Source organism: Narcine bancroftii, chromosome 8 (genome assembly GCF_036971445.1).
Source record: "Narcine bancroftii isolate sNarBan1 chromosome 8, sNarBan1.hap1, whole genome shotgun sequence".
Taxonomy (NCBI): domain Eukaryota; kingdom Metazoa; phylum Chordata; class Chondrichthyes; order Torpediniformes; family Narcinidae; genus Narcine; species Narcine bancroftii.
Genome location: NC_091476.1, coordinates 6939858 through 6960659, shown reverse-complemented (window position 1 = coordinate 6960659; position 20802 = coordinate 6939858). Strand labels below are relative to the sequence as shown.

The following is a 20802-nucleotide window of genomic DNA, read 5'->3' as shown; positions in this document are numbered from 1 at the left end:
TAAAATGGGAAAAAAAAGCACATGCATGCAATGCTGTCAACCATTCAATTGCACATGCAAGTTCAGGCAAGGTGGCTTAAAATGACCTCAGAACATTGGAAGGGTTGGATGCTATTAGATTAATAAACAACTTAAAACCATTGATGTTGACCTGCGTTGATCTGGATTCCAAATCCGTTTGAGCATTGGCCAACACTCTGGATCCTGTTATCGACTGTTCAGTAGGATTAAGGAAGTCAACCATGCTCAGTTGGCACACTGCATTATGGCCGTGCTTCCTTCTGTAACCACTAACTAGGGCAGGGAAAAAAATTCACGTTTCATTCATTAGTGCCTTTTTTGGACAAGCTCAAGAAATTTTATGCCCCATTGGCTCACTATCCTTCCTTTCTTCCCCTATACATCACCCGAGATTTACTAAATTCACAGCTCATTGGGCACAGTTGACATTTGCCCCTCCCCTTGCCCCTTCCCTCCCTCTCCCCAACCCTCCTAGCACACCCCGACACACACACACACACACACGCACACGCACACGCACACCCAAACACACAAAGGCTTTGGATAAGTCATAAAACCAAAAGTAATATGGCAAGGATCTGGAAACGCCATTCCAATATGAAACAGACTCAACACGTGTCAAACATATTATCTGTTATTACTATTCATAGCAAAAATAAGTCTTTCTTTTCCAAAAAAAAAGGGGCTTGTCCGTCCCATTATCAAGGCTTGAAAATATTCTGTACGCTTGATGGTCGTCGCGTAAACCACTGATGTGATAGCCTTTTGACATCTGAAAACTAAGAGATTGAGGATCCTCAAGTGAATGCTTGGTATTGAGGCAATGAAGTAACATCACTCTCTGTACGTACAGTCACAACGCTCAATTGTGTCATTGTCAATAATTGCACATTAACTGTCGCAGACATTGCGACATGGTTCCAGCTGCCCTGCAATGCCTCCATCCAAGAAGACGTTCAAGTCTTTAAGCTCAAGTCCAGTCTTAATTGTAAAAAAAATTCCCCGCAGGTAAGGAGATCCATCTTTATGATCTTAAGAGATCATGTAGTGGGTTATTGCATGCAGTGCATAGAGAAGCTCTGCCTGCATCCGAGCTTCCAGGATCAACATATTCACACGAACCTGGAACAGAAGTACGGGCAGCATGAATAGGAGTGCTCCTTCAGCTCTCTTACATTCAAGCAAACAGAGACATAAATCGAAAGGCACGAATGGCTGAAATGAAATTATGAGGTGCTTTGATAAATAGGAAGGACACATTTCCCTTAGCAGAGGAGTCACAGAGAGGACATATACAGTAAAGCCCCCAGTATCTGACACCTATTGGTATTGATAGATGGCTAAGTGAATTTCACAGTTGCTCGAGACTGTGTGTTGCATAATTGGCAAACTAACGGCGAGGCAGGCCAATTTTAAATCCGTATTATTTTTTACATATTTATTTTCTGCAATTTTTTTTCTACAGGTTGCTTGAAGTCCGGAAAATAGGGGCTTTACTGTACTTAATTCTGGATAATGGGTTTTACTGTACTTAATTTATGGAAATACTTGAGGTCAAATATTTTCAGTGAAGCTGGTGATGCTTGATGGGGCAACAGTGGTAGAAACTCATCACAATGAAACAGGATAGGAATTGGTGAAGAACAGACCTACTGATGGAAGATGAGACTCAAGCTAGTGGCTTCCTTTCCACCAGCATGAACCCAGATGGCTCTGAGCCCATGTTTTTCAATGACCAACCCAAGCGCCTGATTCAGTAATATACACCTCAATACCCAACTGCATAAAATATAGTAAAACAAGAATAAATACAAGTGATTTGCACAATGCAATGATGCATTTTGAGTGGGTTTACTTTAATCTGTCTGGATTTGTTTTTTTAAATCCAAGGTTACCCCACATTAGTGAGTGGTCACACCTCAGGCTAGATTGGGCCTGGAGGCCTCTAAATGCCTATGTCAGTGCTCCTCAAATCCTAATCTCTGCAAGGTTAGCAACAGTGCATTTTGGACATCCATAGGTCAAATACACGCCACTTGCCCAAGGTTTTGGGTCTCGTGTGCAAGTTACGTTTTCAGTGGAGGGCAAACAACAAATCAATTGTTGATGCCCCTTCTCCTCAATTTATATGTGCATAAAATTCCAAATACAAAGTGGTTGAGGGGAAATTCTTCGTCTAAATAATGTACTCTATCGCGATGCAGCAGCTTTTAAAATGAATTATGAATCATTTGAAGGGCCTCTTCTCTTCAGGTGTTTTTGAGGATGTGGATGCCGTTCTGGTTCAATCACTCACCTTTTCTGAGTATTTAAACTGTCTCCAGTATCTCTCAAACATCTGAGGTTTTGCTTTCTCTGGATAGCAAGTCACTGTCTTCAAGTAAACCTTGAGATTCCTCTCCAGGAAATGGTTCACTTCACCGTAGTCATAATCATCGTACCTGTTACATCCAAGAGAGAAGAATATCACCAATCAACTCCATCTTACATTCTCCAGTGCTTCATTATCCATGTCAACAGTTTCTTTTATACTGCATTGAACAGTCACCTCTGCAACATGGCAGTTCAGGCAGCAGAATTCACAAATTACAAACTAGAATGTAAGGTACGTAATTAAATTTGCTGTGTAATAGAGTTGGTGTGAGAACAAATATCTGAAGAAACAAAAGGTGAAAGAAACAGCAAATGCCAATTTTTGTCAAGTGTGTTGTGGAAAATTGTGAGAAGGAGTTAAAACAACAACCCCTCTGGACTGTACATGCTCTGCTAGTGAGGCCCCTGCCTCTCCTTATACCTCATCTTCTCATTATTCGTTTTCAAACACTGATATATGAACTGTGCCTGGTAAACTCACGGCCCAGAGCACGCACATTAAAAAGCATCTCGGCTCAAGTCCTTCCTGTGTTCTCGAGAAAAGCGAAGTTACTGAGCCAGCTATTCTGGACTCGAGAGGAGGAGAACTCATTGAATTAAGTTATTTAGTGTCACGTGCACTATGTTCAGTGTGATATCTAAGCAAGTCAACGTCTACATAAATAAAACACAGCATTTTGCAGATATATACCTCAATGAAGGGCTCAAGCCCAAAACATTGCTAGATAAAGTACACTGACCTGCTGAGTTTCTCCAGCATTGTGTTTCAACCTTTACATAGTAGAGCAGATAGCACAAGAATAAAATGGTTAGCAGAGTGCTATTACAGGGTCAGCGACCCAGTTTCAAATCCAGTGCTGTCAGCAGGGAGTTTGTACGTCTTCCCTACGTCTGCAAGAGTTTTCTCTAGCCCCTTTTCCACAGAGCTGTAAAGCCAGTTTTTATCCACCTTTCAAGCTCTGTGTAAAAAAAAAACCGAAGGTAGATTGGGTGGTCTAGACTTACCCATCTTCAATCCTCCAAGAGGGGGGGTACTCTCAGCGGTGGAGTGTATTTGACTCACGGAGCCAGGTTTTCCTCAGTTCCGTGAGAACACACAAGCTGGCTTCCTCACATGGGCCATGTCTACAGGAATACTGCGGCTTTGCAGTTTAAAAAGGGTTTATGGGTGCTCTGGTTTCCTCCCTCCTCCATAGATGGATGGGTTAGTAGGTTAATTGGTCACATGGGAGTGTTTGGGCAGTATGGGCTGTGAAGGATTGTTTCAAAGCTGTATCTCTAAATGAAAAATATATTCAATTAAAAATGGTGCAACAGTAAAACAAAAGCTCGTGTTAAAGTAAAAAAGTATAATTAAACGGTGCAAGACATCATCTTAATGGAAATCTGATAACAGCAGAAAGGCAACTGTCCTTGAATATGGAGGTTCATGCTTTCAAACTTATGTGACTTCTGCCCGAAGTGAGGGGGAGGTAGGGAGTATGACCAGGTAGGGCTATAACCTTTAATATGCTGGCTATACTCCTAATCTTTAGATTTAGACATACAGCATGGTAACAGGCCATTTTGGCCCACGAACCCGTGCCACCCAATTTACACCCAATTAACCTACAACCCCCGGTACATTTTGAACAGTGGGAGGTAACCAGAGCCCAAAGAGGAAACCCATGCAGACTCGGGGAAGAATGTACAAACTCATTAGACAGCAGTATTTTAACCCTGGTTCCGATCACTGGCGCTGTAACAGTGTTGCACTAACTGTGCTGTCTTGATAATTACCCAGCAACAATGAACTCAAAAGTCACAGAAAGGGACAAATTCCTGTGGAAATGTAGTGCACAGATCAAAATATTTGATTCACCCTGACCCTGCAACAAACGCTGCATGCTGTCTTCATGATCAGGAAAGAAAGTGATGGGCCTCACACATCAAAACGTGAGAATGAACGACTTCCTCACTTTTGCTCCTCCCACAAGTGTTAACATTTTGAAAACTCTATCTGGCTTTGTTAAAAGACCTCTTGCATAAATGACAGGCAGGGTTACCTAATGCCGAACATGCAATGGATGTAGTTCCAAATGCCTCTCTTGAGCACCGAGAAGTCACAGCCTCGCTGCTTGGCCATTGTGCCATTCTTCAAACTGTACACAGTGCGGAACTTCTCATCAAGAAGGTGGCCAATATCAGAATACAGACGGTTCACGAGCGAGAATCCATGGTCTTCCCAGGAATAGTCCTGAAGGAAAAACAGCAGTTTAACACCAAGAGCAGACAAGGAGTACACAAAAATGACTGCTGAACAGGATGCCCAAACCAAACTAAAACTCTGCTATGATAGATATCCCTGCATATTTACATGTCTGTCGAGAAGCTGGGCAATGGATATGGAGAAGGAATGCAGTTACTTTTCATTGCTATCTCAGTGCCTTTAAATATACTACTTTCCTATACAGTCAACCCTCAACTTTAAATCTACACAGCAAGTTCAGTCCATACTGTCAGCAATGATTTGTAACCACACCTGTTATACATGGAGCAATTAGTTGGCAGTAAGTTGGCCTTAGATTGGAGTGGGTATTCCCAGTTTTCACATCAACCTCAACATCAAATTCAGATTCTGTGGCAACAGCAAGATTGTGGGTCAAGATTAGATGCCCAATTGTTCCTTCTATTCTACAAATGTTCATAGGACTTGGTCACCTCAATACAGTAAAATCCCCATTATTCAGAATTCAAGCAACTGACAAAAAAAATGCAGAAAATAAATAAGTAAAAAAAAAGGGTTTAAAATTGGTTCCCCTTGGAATTAGTTCTCCAATCATGCAACACGCAATCTCAAGCGACTGGAAAATAAAGTTATCTGTCATCTACCAATCCACGTAGGTGCTGGATACCGGGGATTTTACTGTACCATGGTACAAGTTTATCCTGTCACTTCAGTGTCTATGCTAACCTTATAACCATTCCACGGTCTCCATCAGTCTAACAATCAAACATCCACTCTTGGTGCTCATTAGGGCCTAAGGGACAGGGAATTGGCACACGCCTTCCCAATGTGTTAGTTTCGAAACTGGGGCAGACTGCATCCAAATCCTGTTCGTCTCCCTCCTTCTGAACTTCCCATCATCCTTGTTTCTCAAGTTCCTCTGCAGCTCCTCACAGAGCGGATTTTAATCTATTCAAATCCTTGGGATGGGGAGGAGGGAAAATCATTGTTTATTCCTTATTGTAATACAATTTATGGACCATTTCCAAAGGATGTTTAGAGTTACCCACAATATGCAAAACAGGACTCCTGATTGGAAATAAACAAGAGCATTCATTTTAATTGAGACAAAGAGCACGCGAACAGGACCTTCTGCACAATTACCCCAATTAACTTACAATCCCCACACAGACTCAGGGAGAACATACAAATTCCTTACAGACAGCGCTGGATTCAAACCTGGGTCGCTGGCACTGTTGCAATAATCGCTAAGCTAACCGTGCTGCCTCAATAAAATAGACAATGCAGGTACTAGAATTCCAGAATTTCTTTAACTTGAATAAATTTGACTGTTCTAGTCATTGTGCTGAATTTGAACAAGTCTCCAGATCATCAGTTCATGCCTATAGATCATTAGTTCAGTAACATAACCACATTATGTCACTCTTCATTAACTTTGAATTTGCAAAGTCATGCTGCAATCCTGTCAACCTTTGCCACAGCTACAGATTCTGGTAAAGAAATTTTACCTGAGCTCGAAAGACAGGAAGTTGCTCTCCACTTCTTCTGGAAAACTCAGGATAACCAAACTCAGGGTCTTCTACATAACAGGACAAGTCAGGAACTGTGACAGCTTTATCTTCTGGAGCTATGAAATCAAAGGACATGATGTCAGGGAGAAGTTTAAGAAGCCCCCACAAAGGCAAAATCTCACTCTGTTTTTGGTCACTGTTCAAGGCCACTCCTATTGAGGGGACTTGCTCTACAACTTTTGTTGGAATGGCCGGTGACAAATCTCCCTTTCGTGTAGTTGGTTAGATCACAGCCCTCCAAGATGCTTTCCATTCCATGTACTTGTGGTTTGCATTCCGACCAAAGTGTCAGAGGGGATCACTCCAACATCCTGGCAGTAAGTTCACAACAGGCATGCTGCAGAAAAGGGAAACTAATCACTGACAAGATGATTTTAACTTATATTAGTGTAAATATGCTCTGTGGCCCTGGAGAGACTCTAATCTCATCTTGATCGTGCAAGCATGGTAAGAATTGGTGACTTGACTTGAGATGAAGGATTTGCAAATTAAATGAATATTCCAGGTATTTTGAAGGGAGCATTGGAAGATGAGTTTGAGATAACGTTAAACTAATAGAAATTAAAAAAAAAAGAAACAATATGCGGACCAGATAAGTAAAGCAGAACCAAACTGAAGGGAAGCTTACTCACCCCTGGTCACTGTTGGTGGACTTGTGTCTTTTTCTGACTCTGATCCAGTCCATGTTTCTTCTCTCACCATCTCTTCTTCATTCTCCTTCTCTGCCTGGAATTTCTGCATCCTGTCTGCCAAATATTCAGAATCACTGGAGTAATCTACTGACTGGAAGGAATGGAAACAAAGTCAATTGGCACTGCCCTCTGAAAGCCTCTTTCCCAAAAATTTCTGTCTCATCCAAATGGTCTCCACACCGCAGGAGTACAAAGAGTACAATATAAAAGTATTGCATAGAACCATAGAGCACAGTAACAGGCCCTTTGGCCTTTCTAGTCTGTGGCAAACTATTTTTCTTCTTAGTCTCACTGTCTTGCACCTCAACTGTATCCTGCCAACACCCCTCCCATCCATATACCTTTCCAATTTTTTCTTAAATATCAAAATTACCAATTCAGCTGGTAGCTTGTTCTAGACTCCCACCACTCTCTGCAGGAAGACATCTCAATGTTCCTTTTAAACTTTTCCCCTTTCATCGATGACCCATATTCTCTGGTTTTAATCTCATCTGACTTCAGTGGAAAAAGCCTGCTTGCATTTACCCATCATAATTTTCCTCATCTCTGTCAAAACTCTCCTCATTCTTCTGAGCTCCAGAGAATAAAGTCCTAACCTGCTTAACCTTTCCCTGTAACTCAGTTCCTTGGCAACATCCTAGTAAATTTCCTCTGCATTCTTTCAATCTCATTGATATCTTTCCTGTATTTAGATGACCAAATTGCACACAATATTCCAGATTTGGCCTCATCAATGTCTTATACAACTTCAACATAATATCCCAACTCCTACACACAATATTCTGATTTATGAAGGTCAATGTGCTAAAAGCTCTCTTTATGCCGCTTTCAGTGAATTATGCATCTGCATTGCCAGATCCCTTTGTTTTACCATACTCCTCAGTGCCTTGTTTGCAGTGCATGTCCTCCTACCTTGTCCTCACATTCATCTGCATTAAATTTCATCTGCAAAGGTGTGAAAATTTGACCCCACCAAGTTGGACTCACACATGGGTTTAATCAAACTCCATCTAGAAAATGTGGGTCCAGTTCTGAGATGGTCTCTGCAAAACTGGGTTTCATGGCAAATCACAACCAAAAGTTCTACCGAGTTACCCAGAGCTCCACCCCTTGTACTCCACTGCTGCTTTCTGTACAACAGCATTGGCCACCTTCCCCCACCCACTCATCCTCCCTTCCAGCTGCTGCTCACCCTTCGCCTTCGGTACACAAGAGAGGGGTCCGGGATGTTGCCATTCCCATTGGTGGCATCACCGGAGCACTGGTTGTTAATAGATGACGGCCGCAGGACATGACCACCTTCGTGTCCTCCCTCCGCGCTTATCCCGCAGCCAAAAACAAAACTCGCCAGCGAGTGGCAGTGAGCCAGCAGCACAACGCCATGCACCAACTCCGCCAGTGACCAGCAGTGCTCTCCGATCTTCAGCAGGTTCTGCATGGACGCAAAATTCAAAACGTTAATGAATGACGGGTTTTCATTTCCTTTATTTCACCAGTGAGACGTTGAAGAACGAATATAAACAGAATGGAAGGATATCCACTGTAAAGCAGCAGAATTTTAGTTTGATTTGGACACATGGTGTTCAGCACAGATACATGGAATTGCCTGAAGCAGTTATAATAGAGAACCAAAGTGAGGCCAGGTTCGAGTTTATTGTCATATGTACTGAGACACAGCAATAAGGTGCAGTGGTAAATGCCACTGGACTCATTCAATTAGGGATCACTGGCAAGGCAGGCCAAATAAATTTATAAGAACAGAACCAAACTTAAAAGAAAGCAAGAATTGCATGTCAGAGAGCGTCCATGGGTAGAAAGGGTCAGTCAGTGTTCTGGGTCAGATTAAAAGTGAAAAGGGAATGGTGTTACATAGATAAAGGGGGAAAATCCTGTGGGAGGTGCTGAGGAGAGAGGGTAATCGGTCAGAAGGTGTGAGATGAAGAGACAGGTAGAAGGGATATACCTCTGGGGGGAGGGAGGTGGGGAAAAGCAAAGTTTGAGAGAAAATGAAAAAAAAAGTCCCAGAGTAAATAAAGAAGAGATGGAAAAGGTGGAACCAAATGGAAGCACCTGCTAAAGATCGATGTTCATGTTGTTAGGGTTGGATGTCAACATCTCATTGATCAGGAGGAATATGATGTGCGTTGCTCAGGTTTATGTTGGGCCTCATTATGCCCATGACAAATAAAGCAAGAGATGTGCTTCATTGAAATGACAGTGCTCTATGAATGTCTTCCACGTGAACTGTAACAAAGTGGCCATATCACAAGTAGAGTGTGGGAAGCTCACCTCAATGTGTTGCTTGGTGATGAGCCAGGGTCGGTGTGCCAGGATCTTGTTGATCTCGTTGAGATTCCGCAGTCTCTGCGGGATGCAGTCGAGCCCCTGCAGCCATTGTGGGTCACCACCCACCTGCAAAAACTGATTGACGTGAATCTCCACCAAATAGGAGGACTGGTGTCGGGCTGCCGCCTAGCATGGAGCAGAGGAGAGGAAAAACAAAACGGTTCACAAAAATTCGTTCAGGGTCAGGGCTGGTGGAAACAAGTGAAATAAACAAGGCATCACATTTCCTGCCACTGAGGTGGTGGGGAGAGGGGATGGAGAGGGAGATGGTGAGGAGAGGGGATGAAGGAGAAGGTGGCGAGGAGAGGGAAGCAACAGGGAGAGGGGATGGAGGCAGCGGGGGAGAGAGAAAAGTGACCATAATAAGTGAGAAAGTATTGTGCAATTGCCGAGTGGAAATTTTGGCATTCACAAAAAATTTGGATGAGTATGTGCATGGGTGGAGTATAGACGGTGATGGTCCAGGACAGTTAGACTAGGTGGAATAATAGTTCAGCACAGACTCAATGGGCTGAAAGGCCTTTTTCTGTGCTATCGTGTTCTATGAATAACAGTTGGCTTTAGCCAGCGATCACTTTGGAACTCTAGGGTGTGAAAATTCCTGCACCATTTTCTCTGCAATGCACGAATTTCCTCACTCAACATGTTCCGAATTGATCACTAGCACCAAGTTTAATTCCCTCACACACAGTGAACGGGGAACTTCTAAGGTCATGATTATTAATACAGAAAGAACCAGTCCCCTTCATTAACCCAGCACTGTCACTGAACATTCTATCAGGGCACGTAACAAAACATTTGACAGGTATTTCCCAGAGAGTAATAGGAAGGCAGGAAAGAAACACAGAGTTCCAGAAACACAACAAGACTGGATTTCAATTTAAATGGGAAAAGTCTACAGACATTGGAGAAACTCAGCAGGTCACGTAACATCAGCAAGCTTCCGCTGGAGGCTGCGTGATCTGCTGAGTTTCTCCAGAACTTCTGTGTAGTACACTGGAGTTTTAGTGCAGTTTTGAATATAATAAGGAGACTGCAGCCAAAAGGACCTCATCCTCCATGGGCACAAGATAGAGAAATCAACCAAAGGGTTCAGAAACAGTTATGTGTGAAGATCCCCATTTGTTTCAGCACCCGTTGGTCTCGCGTTGGAATGGATTATGACAGAATCTGATTCCAACACCAGAGGGTGCACAGTGGGACAGTAACATGATGCCATTACAGGAGTGGAATCTCCACTCAAGGCAGTCACCATTAAAATGCTGGCTGCAACAGAACCGCCACTGGCTTTACAAATATGGTACCTCCAATTTCAAATTCTCATCCCCCTTTCTGCAACTTCCTCCAGTTCTACAACTCAAAGATCTCGATATTGTTCCAATTCTACACATTGTTCTTTTGTCCCATTGGAACTGCCTGGATCCAACTGGCCATTAAATCTTCCCTTCAATTTTACTGCTCTAAAGAGCTGTTACACAATGCCAAAATATTAAAACACTCAGCAATTCAGGAGGAATCAGATCTCTAAGGAATCTCCCTGGTCTGCCAAGTATTTTCAGCTATTTCTGTTTGTACTTTCAATTTAGATAGCACCCAAACTTTTGCTACTTGATTTACTATTTAAATACATTGTTAATTACTAATGTAACCTGAAATGTAAAACCCTAAAGATTTTTTAACCAAGATTTCATGAAGCTCCAACCCTAAAATATCAATGGCCAATGTCACAGGGGAGTCCTTGCGTCCAACAAAGATTGTGATCGAACACTGAACAGGCCTGTCCCAAAAATAAGCCACCAGCTGATGTCCCTACTGAATGCCCTTCTCTGCCTCACTGGGAGGCCAGTTTGGAACTCTGTTGATGTGGGAATTTTGTCAATGGCACATTAAACTCTGAAAACAGCTTCACAATGCATGCTGGCTTTACCATAATGGCAATGTAGTGTCGGTAGTGGAAGGGGAGGGGTCCGTCCATGTGCAGCAGATAGTGTTGGGTTTTCAGGAACGACTCCAGGTACTGAGGATGGCAGCCCATGAGCTGTACAACTCCATCCAGGCAGCTTCTGCTACCTAGTGCCTTCACAAACAAGTGGGTACGGTCATTCTCTGCGCCCACCTTATTGATCTAATGGTAAAAACAAGCACAACATTAGTCAGTCTAATTCCCCAAAATCTGTTTACCTCAAGCTAACTGTAAATTAACTCACCTCTCTAAATCACCAGCTCCATCTACATTGAATATTGAAGTGTTCATCTGACTAAAGAAAGGAGAGAAGCAAGATGCAACGGTGTAGATTTAATGTTCTATTTTCATGGAAATATTTCCCCACTATGCTCGCACAACCTACAAGGTGTTTTTAGAGACAGCAAGGAGACAGGCCCTTTTTCTCACTCCCAGATTCTACTACTCAGCTCCACACCCAGGGACAATTTACACTGGCCAATTAATCAACCAGACTACATATCTTTGGACGTGGAAATAAAGTGGAGCACCAGGAGGAAACCCACGTGGTCTCAGTGAGAATGTGCAAACTCCACACAGACAGCTCCCAAGTACTTGAACACGGGTTTCTGGTGGAGAGAGGCAGGGGCTCCTCTTGCTGCGCAACCCTAGTTTGAAACAATTTTTTTTTTTTTGCAGATGGACACCATTGCTTAGAAAATTAAGAGTGATGTATGCATCTTTGATTGTTAATGGGTAAACTGCGAGAGTGCAGCTACAAGTTCACATCCTGAAACTGAATGTGCCAGGTACAAGCATCAGCTGATACTCATGTGGACACTTAGGATCAGGAACAGATAAATGTCTCTGTGGTCAAGCTGAAGGAAAGTGGAAAGAAAAGACCCTAGGATGATGATGGCTCACTGCACAACCAGACAGGTCTTGGATCAAGTCCACTAGCCAATCTGCTCCAGAAGAGGAAATAAATAAATAAATAAAAAGATAGATTGATAGATAAATAAATAGATAGATAGATATATAGAAAAAAAAATATATTTTTATATATTTATTAGATAGATAGAGATAGATAGAGAGAGAGAGATAGAGAGAGAGAGATGGATAGAGAGAGAGAGAGATAGATAGAGAGAGAGAGAGATAGATAGAGAGAGAGATAGAGAGATAGAGATAGATAGAGAGACAGAGATAGATAGATAGAGATGTATATAGATATACATAGATATATATATATATATATATATATATAGATCTGAAAAGAATTAAACACACACCATCCCAGAAAATGTAAACACTTCCAAAGATTACTCTAGAAATGTGTTTCTAATAACTCCTCAAGGATTGAGGAGTTTTGGGATCCCACACCAAGCGAACAGGACCAGCAGTGACTGCAGAACCTGACCGCTGAAAGTCTTGATCCCATTCATGAATACACGCCTGGAGTTAGCATGTATCTCTAAAAGTCTCTATGCACTCCTAACAATTTTTTTTTTAATTTAAAAAAAAGCTACACTTGCCAACATTTACTTGGAAATGACAATGAACTTACTTAGACAGGATTTTAGAGAATTCATTGAACACCAAATTAAAATGTACTTTGAAATAAATACGGAATCAGTGAAAGATAAATTTATACTATGGGATGCAATGAAAGACTTCATCAGAGGGCAGATAATGTTATGTAACTTAAGATGAAAAAGGACTACAATCGGGAAATAGAACAGCTGGAAAGGGAAATAGCAAGTACAGAAAAAGAATTAGCAACAAGGGAAGATACAACAAAAAGAGAATTGGCAGACAAAAAAATAAAACACGAAACACTACAAACGTACAAGGTGGAGAAGAACATAATGAAGACAAAGCAGAAGTATTATGAGCTAGGAGAAAAAACGCACAAAAAACGCACAAAACTTAAGCTGGCAGCTTAAGACAGAACAAACTAAAAGAATGGTATTGGCATCAAGGAAAAAGGACAAACAAATTACATATAACCCAACGGAGATCAATGAAAACTTCAAGGAATTCTACGAGCAATTATGCCGAACTGAGAATGAAGGGAAAGAAGACAAAATAGATGTTTCTAGCTAAAATTGAACTACCGAAATTGCAAGAGGAGCAAAACAAATTAATAAAATCATTTGAAATAGAGGAAATACAGGATATATTAAAAAAACTACCGAACAATAAAATGCCGGGAGAGAACGGACTCCCAATAGAATTCTATAAAACATTTAAAGACTTATTAATTCCTTCTCTCCTGGAAGTAATGAACCAGATTGAAGAAACACAAAACATGCCAAATTCATGCAAAACAGCAATAATTACAGTAATAGCAAAGACGGGAAAAGATCCACTAACACCAGCATCATGGAGACCAATATCTCTACTCAACTCAGATTATAAGATAATAGCTAAACTATTAGCAAACAGATTGGCCGACTGTGTACCAAAAATAGATCAAACTGGATTTATTAAGAAAAGATGAACAACGGACAATATCTGTAAGTTCATTAACTTAATCCATGCAGTATAAGGTAACAAGACGCCAACAGTGGCAGTTGCCTTAGACACAGAGAAAGCCTTTGACAGAGTAGAATGGAATTATTTATTCAAAGTACTACAGAGGTTCAACCTACCAGAAAAATATATTAATGGGATTAAAGCATTATATAAGGGGCCATTGGCGAAGGTGACAGTAAATGGATATATATCAAACCAATTTAAATTAAGCAGGTCAACTAGGCAGGGATGTCCACTATCTCCCTCACTGTTCGCGTTAGCTATAGAACCCTTGGCAGAACTGATAAGAACAGAAAATAAGAGGGATAAAAATAAAAGAGAAGGAATATAAATTCAGTCTATTTGCAGATGATGTCATAGTATACTTAACAGAACCAGAAATATCAATAAAAGAATTACATAAGAAATTGAAGGAATATGGAGAAGTATCAGGGTACAAGATCAACACAAATAAAAGTGAAGCGATGCCAAGGAATAATGCGGGTTTCACAAAGTTTAAGAAAGAATCACCATTTAAATGGCAAATACAAGCAATCCGATCCCTAGGTATTCAACTAGATAATAATCTAAGCCATCTGTACAAATTAAATTATCAGCCATTAATGAAGAAATTACAAGATGACTTAGAGCATTGGAAAGATTTACCACTAACACTGATAGGAAGGCTAAATTGCATTAAAATGAATATCTTCCCAAGGATACAATACCTATTTCAATCGTTACCAATTCACCTAACAGAGAAATTCTTCAAGGAGCTAAAGAAAATAATAAGGAAATTCTTATGGAAAGGGGGGGAAACCGAGGATAGCGCTAGATAAATTAACAGAATGGTACAAACAAGGGGGCTTAAAGCTACCAAACTTTAAGAATTATTATAGAGCAGCACAATTAAAATGCCCATCAGATTTTTATCAAACAAGGGAAAAACCAGATTAGAGCTAGATAAAATAGGGGAGAAGGTACCTGAACATATACTATATAAGTGGGATGAAAAGCTGGTGCAACATAGGAATTCACCAGTACTGCACCATCTGCTCAACAGTTGGAAGAAGATTCACGTAGAAAGGAAAAAACAAATTATCAACTACCAAAATTATTATTGACGGAAAATCAACTAATCCCTTTCACAATAGATAACCTTTCCTTTAGAGAATGGGAGAGAAAAGGGATCAAAAGAATAGAAAATTGTTTTTTGGGAAATAAATTATTATCCTTTGAACAAATGAAGTACAAATATGGTATAACTCACAGTACAATGTTTGCTTGCTTACTACCAACTGAAAACCTACTTGAAGGACAAATTGGGAAGCAGGCTGAGGCTACCAGAAGGAAGCAGTTTTGAATATGTGATTACAGACACAATGATAATTAAAAGATTTATAACAAACATGTACATCAAACTGCAAGAGAAAGAGAACGATGAAATAAGCTGTAACCCAAACAAAAATGGGAACAAGATCTAAACATAAAGATAAATAATGAAACATGGGAAAAGCTATGCTCCGGAACTATGAGAAATACAATAAACAAGAGGTTACGCATGATACAATATAATTCATTACACAGGCTACACACCACACCCCAAAAGTTAAATAAATGGGACCCAACAGTATCAGATAGATGTTTTCACTGTAAGAAGGAAACGGGAACAAGAGTACTTGCAATTTGGGCATGTGAGAAAGTGGAAAAGTTTTGGGAAGATCTAAACCAGGTATTAAATAAAATCACAAAAAATAACATTCCAAAAATCCAGAGATGTTTCTTCTAATTAATATAAGAAGTAAAGAACTTGGCCTCGATTTGGATGAAGCACAAAAAGATTAATTATGATAGCCTTAGCTGTAGCAAAAAAATGTATAATGTCAACCTGGAAATCAGAAGAGAGCCTGAGAATACAGCAATGGTACATAGAAATGAATAAATGTATTCCATTGGAAAAAATAACATATAATTTAAGAAATAACATCACAGTATTCAAACAAATTTTGGAACCATACATAGAAGTCCTACCGCGGACCTCCACCCCCTAAAATGACAGAAGGAGAAGAAGATGAAATGAACTGACCCAGTGTGTGAAAGCAGATGACACAATTTTCTTGTTTATTTTCATTGTGTGATGACATTGTTTAATGGGTTTAATGTATCATATATGCTGAACATTGAGTGGGTGGGGAGGGGGGGGTGAAGGAGGGAGGAAAGGGAGGGGGGAAAAGGGGAGAAAATGACAGTTTATTCAAGAGGGAAATGTTTATGTGTATTTTGGTCAATATGGTTCATAGTGTGAAAAATAAAAAATTTTAAAAAAGAAATGACAATGAACTTCAGCTAGGAAAGGCAACTAACATACTGAAGAACAAATTACTCCGGACACACTCTCTTCTCTCTCCTCCCATCAGGGAGAAGGCTCAATAGCATGAAAGGATGCGATGACAGGCTTAAAGACAGCTTTCTTCCTGCAATTATCAGGCTCCTGAATGAACCCCACCATGCTGCTCTCATGCTGCCCCTGCTTTGCTCCAATTGATATTTATCCATTGTAACTCTGTAATTGTGATCTTCCTCTTCCACTTTATATAGCTTGTATGAACCCAAAGAGTTAACCTGCTGGACTGCTTGCAGAAGAACTCTTCTCACTGTACCAGGTACAATGTGACAAACTTAAGACAAAATATATTACCTCGTGCTCTGGTATCAATGCATTTTGTCCATTACTGCACAATCGAGGGACTCTGTTTGTTCGTTCCTGTAAGATAAACAGGAGAATTGTTACTAAACATTAGATAGATACAATAATTCAAAGTACCCCTCACAGTCAACAAGCAAGAATGCAGGCCCATCATCAATTAGTATTGAACAGTTCAAGGCCCATATACAAGGACATTGCTGCAGTTGAAAAGGAACCGGAGGAAACAAACCAAAGGGCAAGCAATTAGAATGTCATGTGGTATTGCAATTTCTGCAATAGTGTGGAAATTGTACAGGTGTTCGGCAAGAACACACCTTCTGCACTAGTTGAGATTTCAGGTCTTGACCGAGGATCTTGAGCCGAAATATTGATTCTCCATTTCCATCCACAGATGCTGCCCAACCTGCTGAATCTCTCCAACAACTTGTTTATTTGCTGCAGATTCCAGCATCTCATCTCCTTAACCAGGGAACTCCTCTTAAAAAATTCAAAGCAATCAGAACATAGTTTCCTTTTAATGAAAAGCCACTCACCCCAAAACTTAAGGAAAAAAAACCCCAGATTTCAAGGAAGCAGGTTCCTTGCTTGGAGTTGCTATGGAACAGCTTCACTGATCTAATTCCTCAAAGGTTGCAAAGGGACAAAAATTCCTCTGGAGCTTAGAGGAAAGAGTGGTGATCTTATCAAAAAATAAGGCTTGGGAGGCAAACCCTCAAGATAGCAGGTTGGTTAATGAAGATCATCTGCTGATGAGGTCGAATGCAATGTTGTGGATCTTTTGGATTCTTGAGGCCAAGGACAATCTATTCACACACACACACACACACACTCAGATCAATACTGATAGATTTCTGGGCAATAAAAATCTGGGAATGTTGTTCAGCCATAATTTTAATTACACTGCTCCCTTGCAGCCTCTTCCTGGTCCTTTCTCTTATACCTAAGTTCAAAAGTTAGCCAGCTTCAATTTTCAAAAAACAAAAGTCACAAGATTCTGGGGAGAGAGAGAGCCCGCAGAACAACATCCCAGCCCGTAGTACTGGTATATCACAGGTCCAACGGCTTGGGTTTAATCCTGATCTCTGACATGGCCTGGGTGAAATTTGCATGTTCTTCCTGTAACAGCAGGAGTTTCCCCCGGATGTTCTGGTTTCCTCCTACATCCCAAAAGCTTGTAGGTTGGCAATTGTAAATTGTGCCAAGTGTGTCGGTGAGTGGTAGAACGTAGTGAGAGTTAACAGGAATATGGGAAAAATAAAACATACATGTACAAATGAATGTTTTCTGGTGGGTTGGGAGCCTATTTCAGTGCAGTATCACTCAATGTGACTTCAATAGTTCTGAAGATATTGGGTTTGAACGAGATGAAGTGACAATCTACACCTGTCTCAAAGGATGAAGATTTAAGATAATTGGCAAGAAGCTCAAAGACATGATGAAATCTTTTACTGGGGAAAAAAAACCTCTCTCCTCTCTGCCTGTTCCATCTCCATGTGACAGGGTCAAAGAGTGTTCAATTATAGCTCTTAAAAGTACCTTGGGATACTTGACTTTAGAACAACCCAACATAAATCAAAGCGATTGTTGGCTGCAATGGCACTGCCCGCAAAGAGCAATTTAGCATCTTCTCCTTGACCAAATCAGTAACCATCACTAACTAGGCTTTCAATTATGGAGTGATGTACTACAAGGCAAGTTCTTGCCCGTGGAACTAAGAGTGGGGGAGTGTCTTCAGAGATACCCTAATGATTGTGGATCAGGCAAGGGAAAATTCTGCCTCCTTTTTATAAACACAAGGCTGAGGGCTGAGTTTTTAAATTAACCAAAGATGCAGAAAAGCATGTCCAGTTCATGTGATGGAGAACTACATTCAAATGTCTGCTGAGTGAAATGTCGAACAGTTGTGCTACTTGAATCTAGTCCATGTCAACATAGCACTTGGGCGATAATTTACCAAAACTTCATTTAACCTGCACACCCAGGACAAGAGGTGTCGGAGTACCAAGTTTTCCCACACTATTTCATGTCACTCTAATAAAATTCCACAATGTTTAATTCACTTTTTAAAGTCAGTGAAATGCACATCTTCGTTGGCATGTAAAAGCAGCATGTAAAAAATGGATAAAAAGAGGAACTTTAGAGCGTTACGTTGCTTCATCCTGAATGCCCACCGTCTTCTCTGAGTCCTTTACCCACATGGACACCCCATGAACTACAAGTACTCAGTCATCTGCCTCCTCAAAATAAAATCACCATCATAGATCCAAGCAGACAGTACTGAGGATTGGATCCCTTTTCAACTTTTTCCACCCCAACGTCAACAACAAGATCCTCCAAGTGAGTGTTGGCACAGCTAGATACACAAGGATCCTGTCGCTCAGCATTTTGAATAACACACCACATTCCACCAGGAAAGTAAATCATTTCCCTCAACAGTTTTAAGTGGAATTGCACATTTGATTTAAACAAAAATATCTGGCCTAGAGATTCAGCTATGGAATAGTTTGGGGGGGGGGGGGGAAGGGAAGAGTGTACGCCGAGTTCCAAAGGAACTCTAATATGTGAACACAGGAGAGAAAGACTGCAGATTCTGAAATCTGGGGCTAGAAGAAAACAGAACCTGCTGGAAGGAGTTCTGTGGGTTGAGCAACATCAAAAGGAGGAAAAGAACGATCAATGTTTCCTACCAGTCTTGAAGGCTTTCAGCCCAAAATGCTGACCATCCACTGATGCTGCTCACCCCTCCGATTCCTCCAGCAGATTGCTTCCACAAACTCAAGTACGTGTTGGGCCTCTTATTAGCTTGGACCAATCTCATTTGTGGAGGTTAGAAAGAGGTTTCAGAGGTCTGCTCTTTGCTCACTGAGGTACAGTACATCAAAACTTGCAAAGGGTAGCAGGATGCAGATACCAGGTGCCCGAAATACCAAAGTGTTCCATTCCCCACCCCTTACAACTCACGCCATAAGAGTGAAAATTGTAACTGTAACGTCTCTTTAAAATGTCACTGCCAGCCTTTTTCCATCCAGTAGTCATTGCTGCAAAGCTATTTCTCCAATCTCAGGAGGATTGGTGGCACCATGGTCTGCGCAATGCAACACCACGGTCTGCATAATGCATCATCTTGATTGGTTTCAAGCAAGAGAACAAAAAGTGGAACAAAGAGGAACTTTGGATTGTTAGATTTACAACATGTCAACATGAAACAACTGAATACCTTGTATAGAAACTGCAGCTGACAGCTTTCTTTTGCGTTTTACAGTTTGAGAGGAAATCTTTTTTTGTTTCCTGTAATGGGGAGTTTTATTTAAACATTATAATATACTTTTCTCATTTACAAGAAAAAAATGTTAACTTTTCTTTTGCACCAAAGGGGATTTAAAAAAACTTGGTCCATGTCCTGTGCTGAATAAACAATGAAACAAATAGGTAGTCATTGTTTCTTTCATGGAGTTGCCAGAGGAATATTATGCATTCATTCAACTATCCTTGATGAGTGCAGGATTTGCTATTGCTGGGCAGAATAGAAGGGCAATGCGCGGCTGAGAGGAAAGGTTTTTAAAAAAAGTTAAGTTGGTTGCTGACAGAGTAGATGCATACAGATTCAAACAGGAGAGCTCAAAACATTTCCCAATATGAACTGAGGTTAGACACTGACACCATTATCAAGGACGATTAAAGACAATAGAACAGTTATCTCATCTCAAATATTTGGGGAAAAAAATTCATTGAGTGGGTGAAAGAGGAGGATTGGAATGTCCTTGCCTGTTACAAGGAAGAAAGTATTAAATGTTCGCTGTGCCTTTCATAGCTTTTGGTTATCCTAATGGACCACAGACAAAACAGTATTTTATGGAAAAGGCATCACAAATATGAATTAGCTGATTGTTATTTCTTTTGAACCATCCTGCTTGAGGTCTCAATAGTCCCCAGTTTACCAATTTCCCCCCTAATCTTTTTCAATGACTGCTTTGGACTATTTTACTTCCATCTGAGGTAGCATACCACTCCGTGGTTTAACATCTCACCCAAGTAAATTTCCATTGACAGGTTGATCCTCTCTCAGTACAGCAGTGAAGTGTCACTTTGGTTTACCGACTCAGGCTTGGTCCCACAATTTTCTAATTCAAGGGGAAGCTGAGCTACTAACTCAGCTCCAGCTTCCCATGGAACCAGCTTCAAAAGGGAAAATTGGAGAGAAGGGGTCTTCAGAGAGCAATGTGCATGGATGGAAGATACATGCATTACAGGACAGGAGTAAAAGGAGCAAAGCCCTTTGAATTAAAGCCTTGAATCACCCAATGAAACACAGTCTGCCAAAGCAATTTAAAAAAATACTGTAGATGGGAACAGCTATTAAGATCTGGTCCAGATCAACAAGTGACACAATTTGAACTTTTCATGCTTCT

The 20802-nt window shown here is 40.8% G+C and overlaps 1 protein-coding gene across 2 annotated transcripts in view; it reads right to left on the bottom strand.

Annotated features, from left to right (window-relative positions):
- Nucleotides 1-639: 639 nt before the first annotated feature.
- The window catches only part of LOC138740312 (sestrin-1-like), a 44231-nt gene continuing 24068 nt past the window's right edge, over nucleotides 640-20802 (bottom strand). For both annotated transcript variants that reach the window (XM_069892776.1, XM_069892777.1), the window contains exons 2-10: nucleotides 16385-16450; nucleotides 11158-11355; nucleotides 9174-9356; nucleotides 8077-8316; nucleotides 6825-6975; nucleotides 6130-6248; nucleotides 4440-4630; nucleotides 2318-2462; nucleotides 640-1143 (exon numbers count right to left, since the gene is read on the bottom strand). In XM_069892776.1, coding sequence (XP_069748877.1) covers nucleotides 1054-1143; nucleotides 2318-2462; nucleotides 4440-4630; nucleotides 6130-6248; nucleotides 6825-6975; nucleotides 8077-8316; nucleotides 9174-9356; nucleotides 11158-11355; nucleotides 16385-16450 — 1383 coding nt within the window. In that variant the 3' untranslated portion in view covers nucleotides 640-1053. The remainder of the gene's footprint in view (nucleotides 1144-2317; nucleotides 2463-4439; nucleotides 4631-6129; nucleotides 6249-6824; nucleotides 6976-8076; nucleotides 8317-9173; nucleotides 9357-11157; nucleotides 11356-16384; nucleotides 16451-20802) is intronic.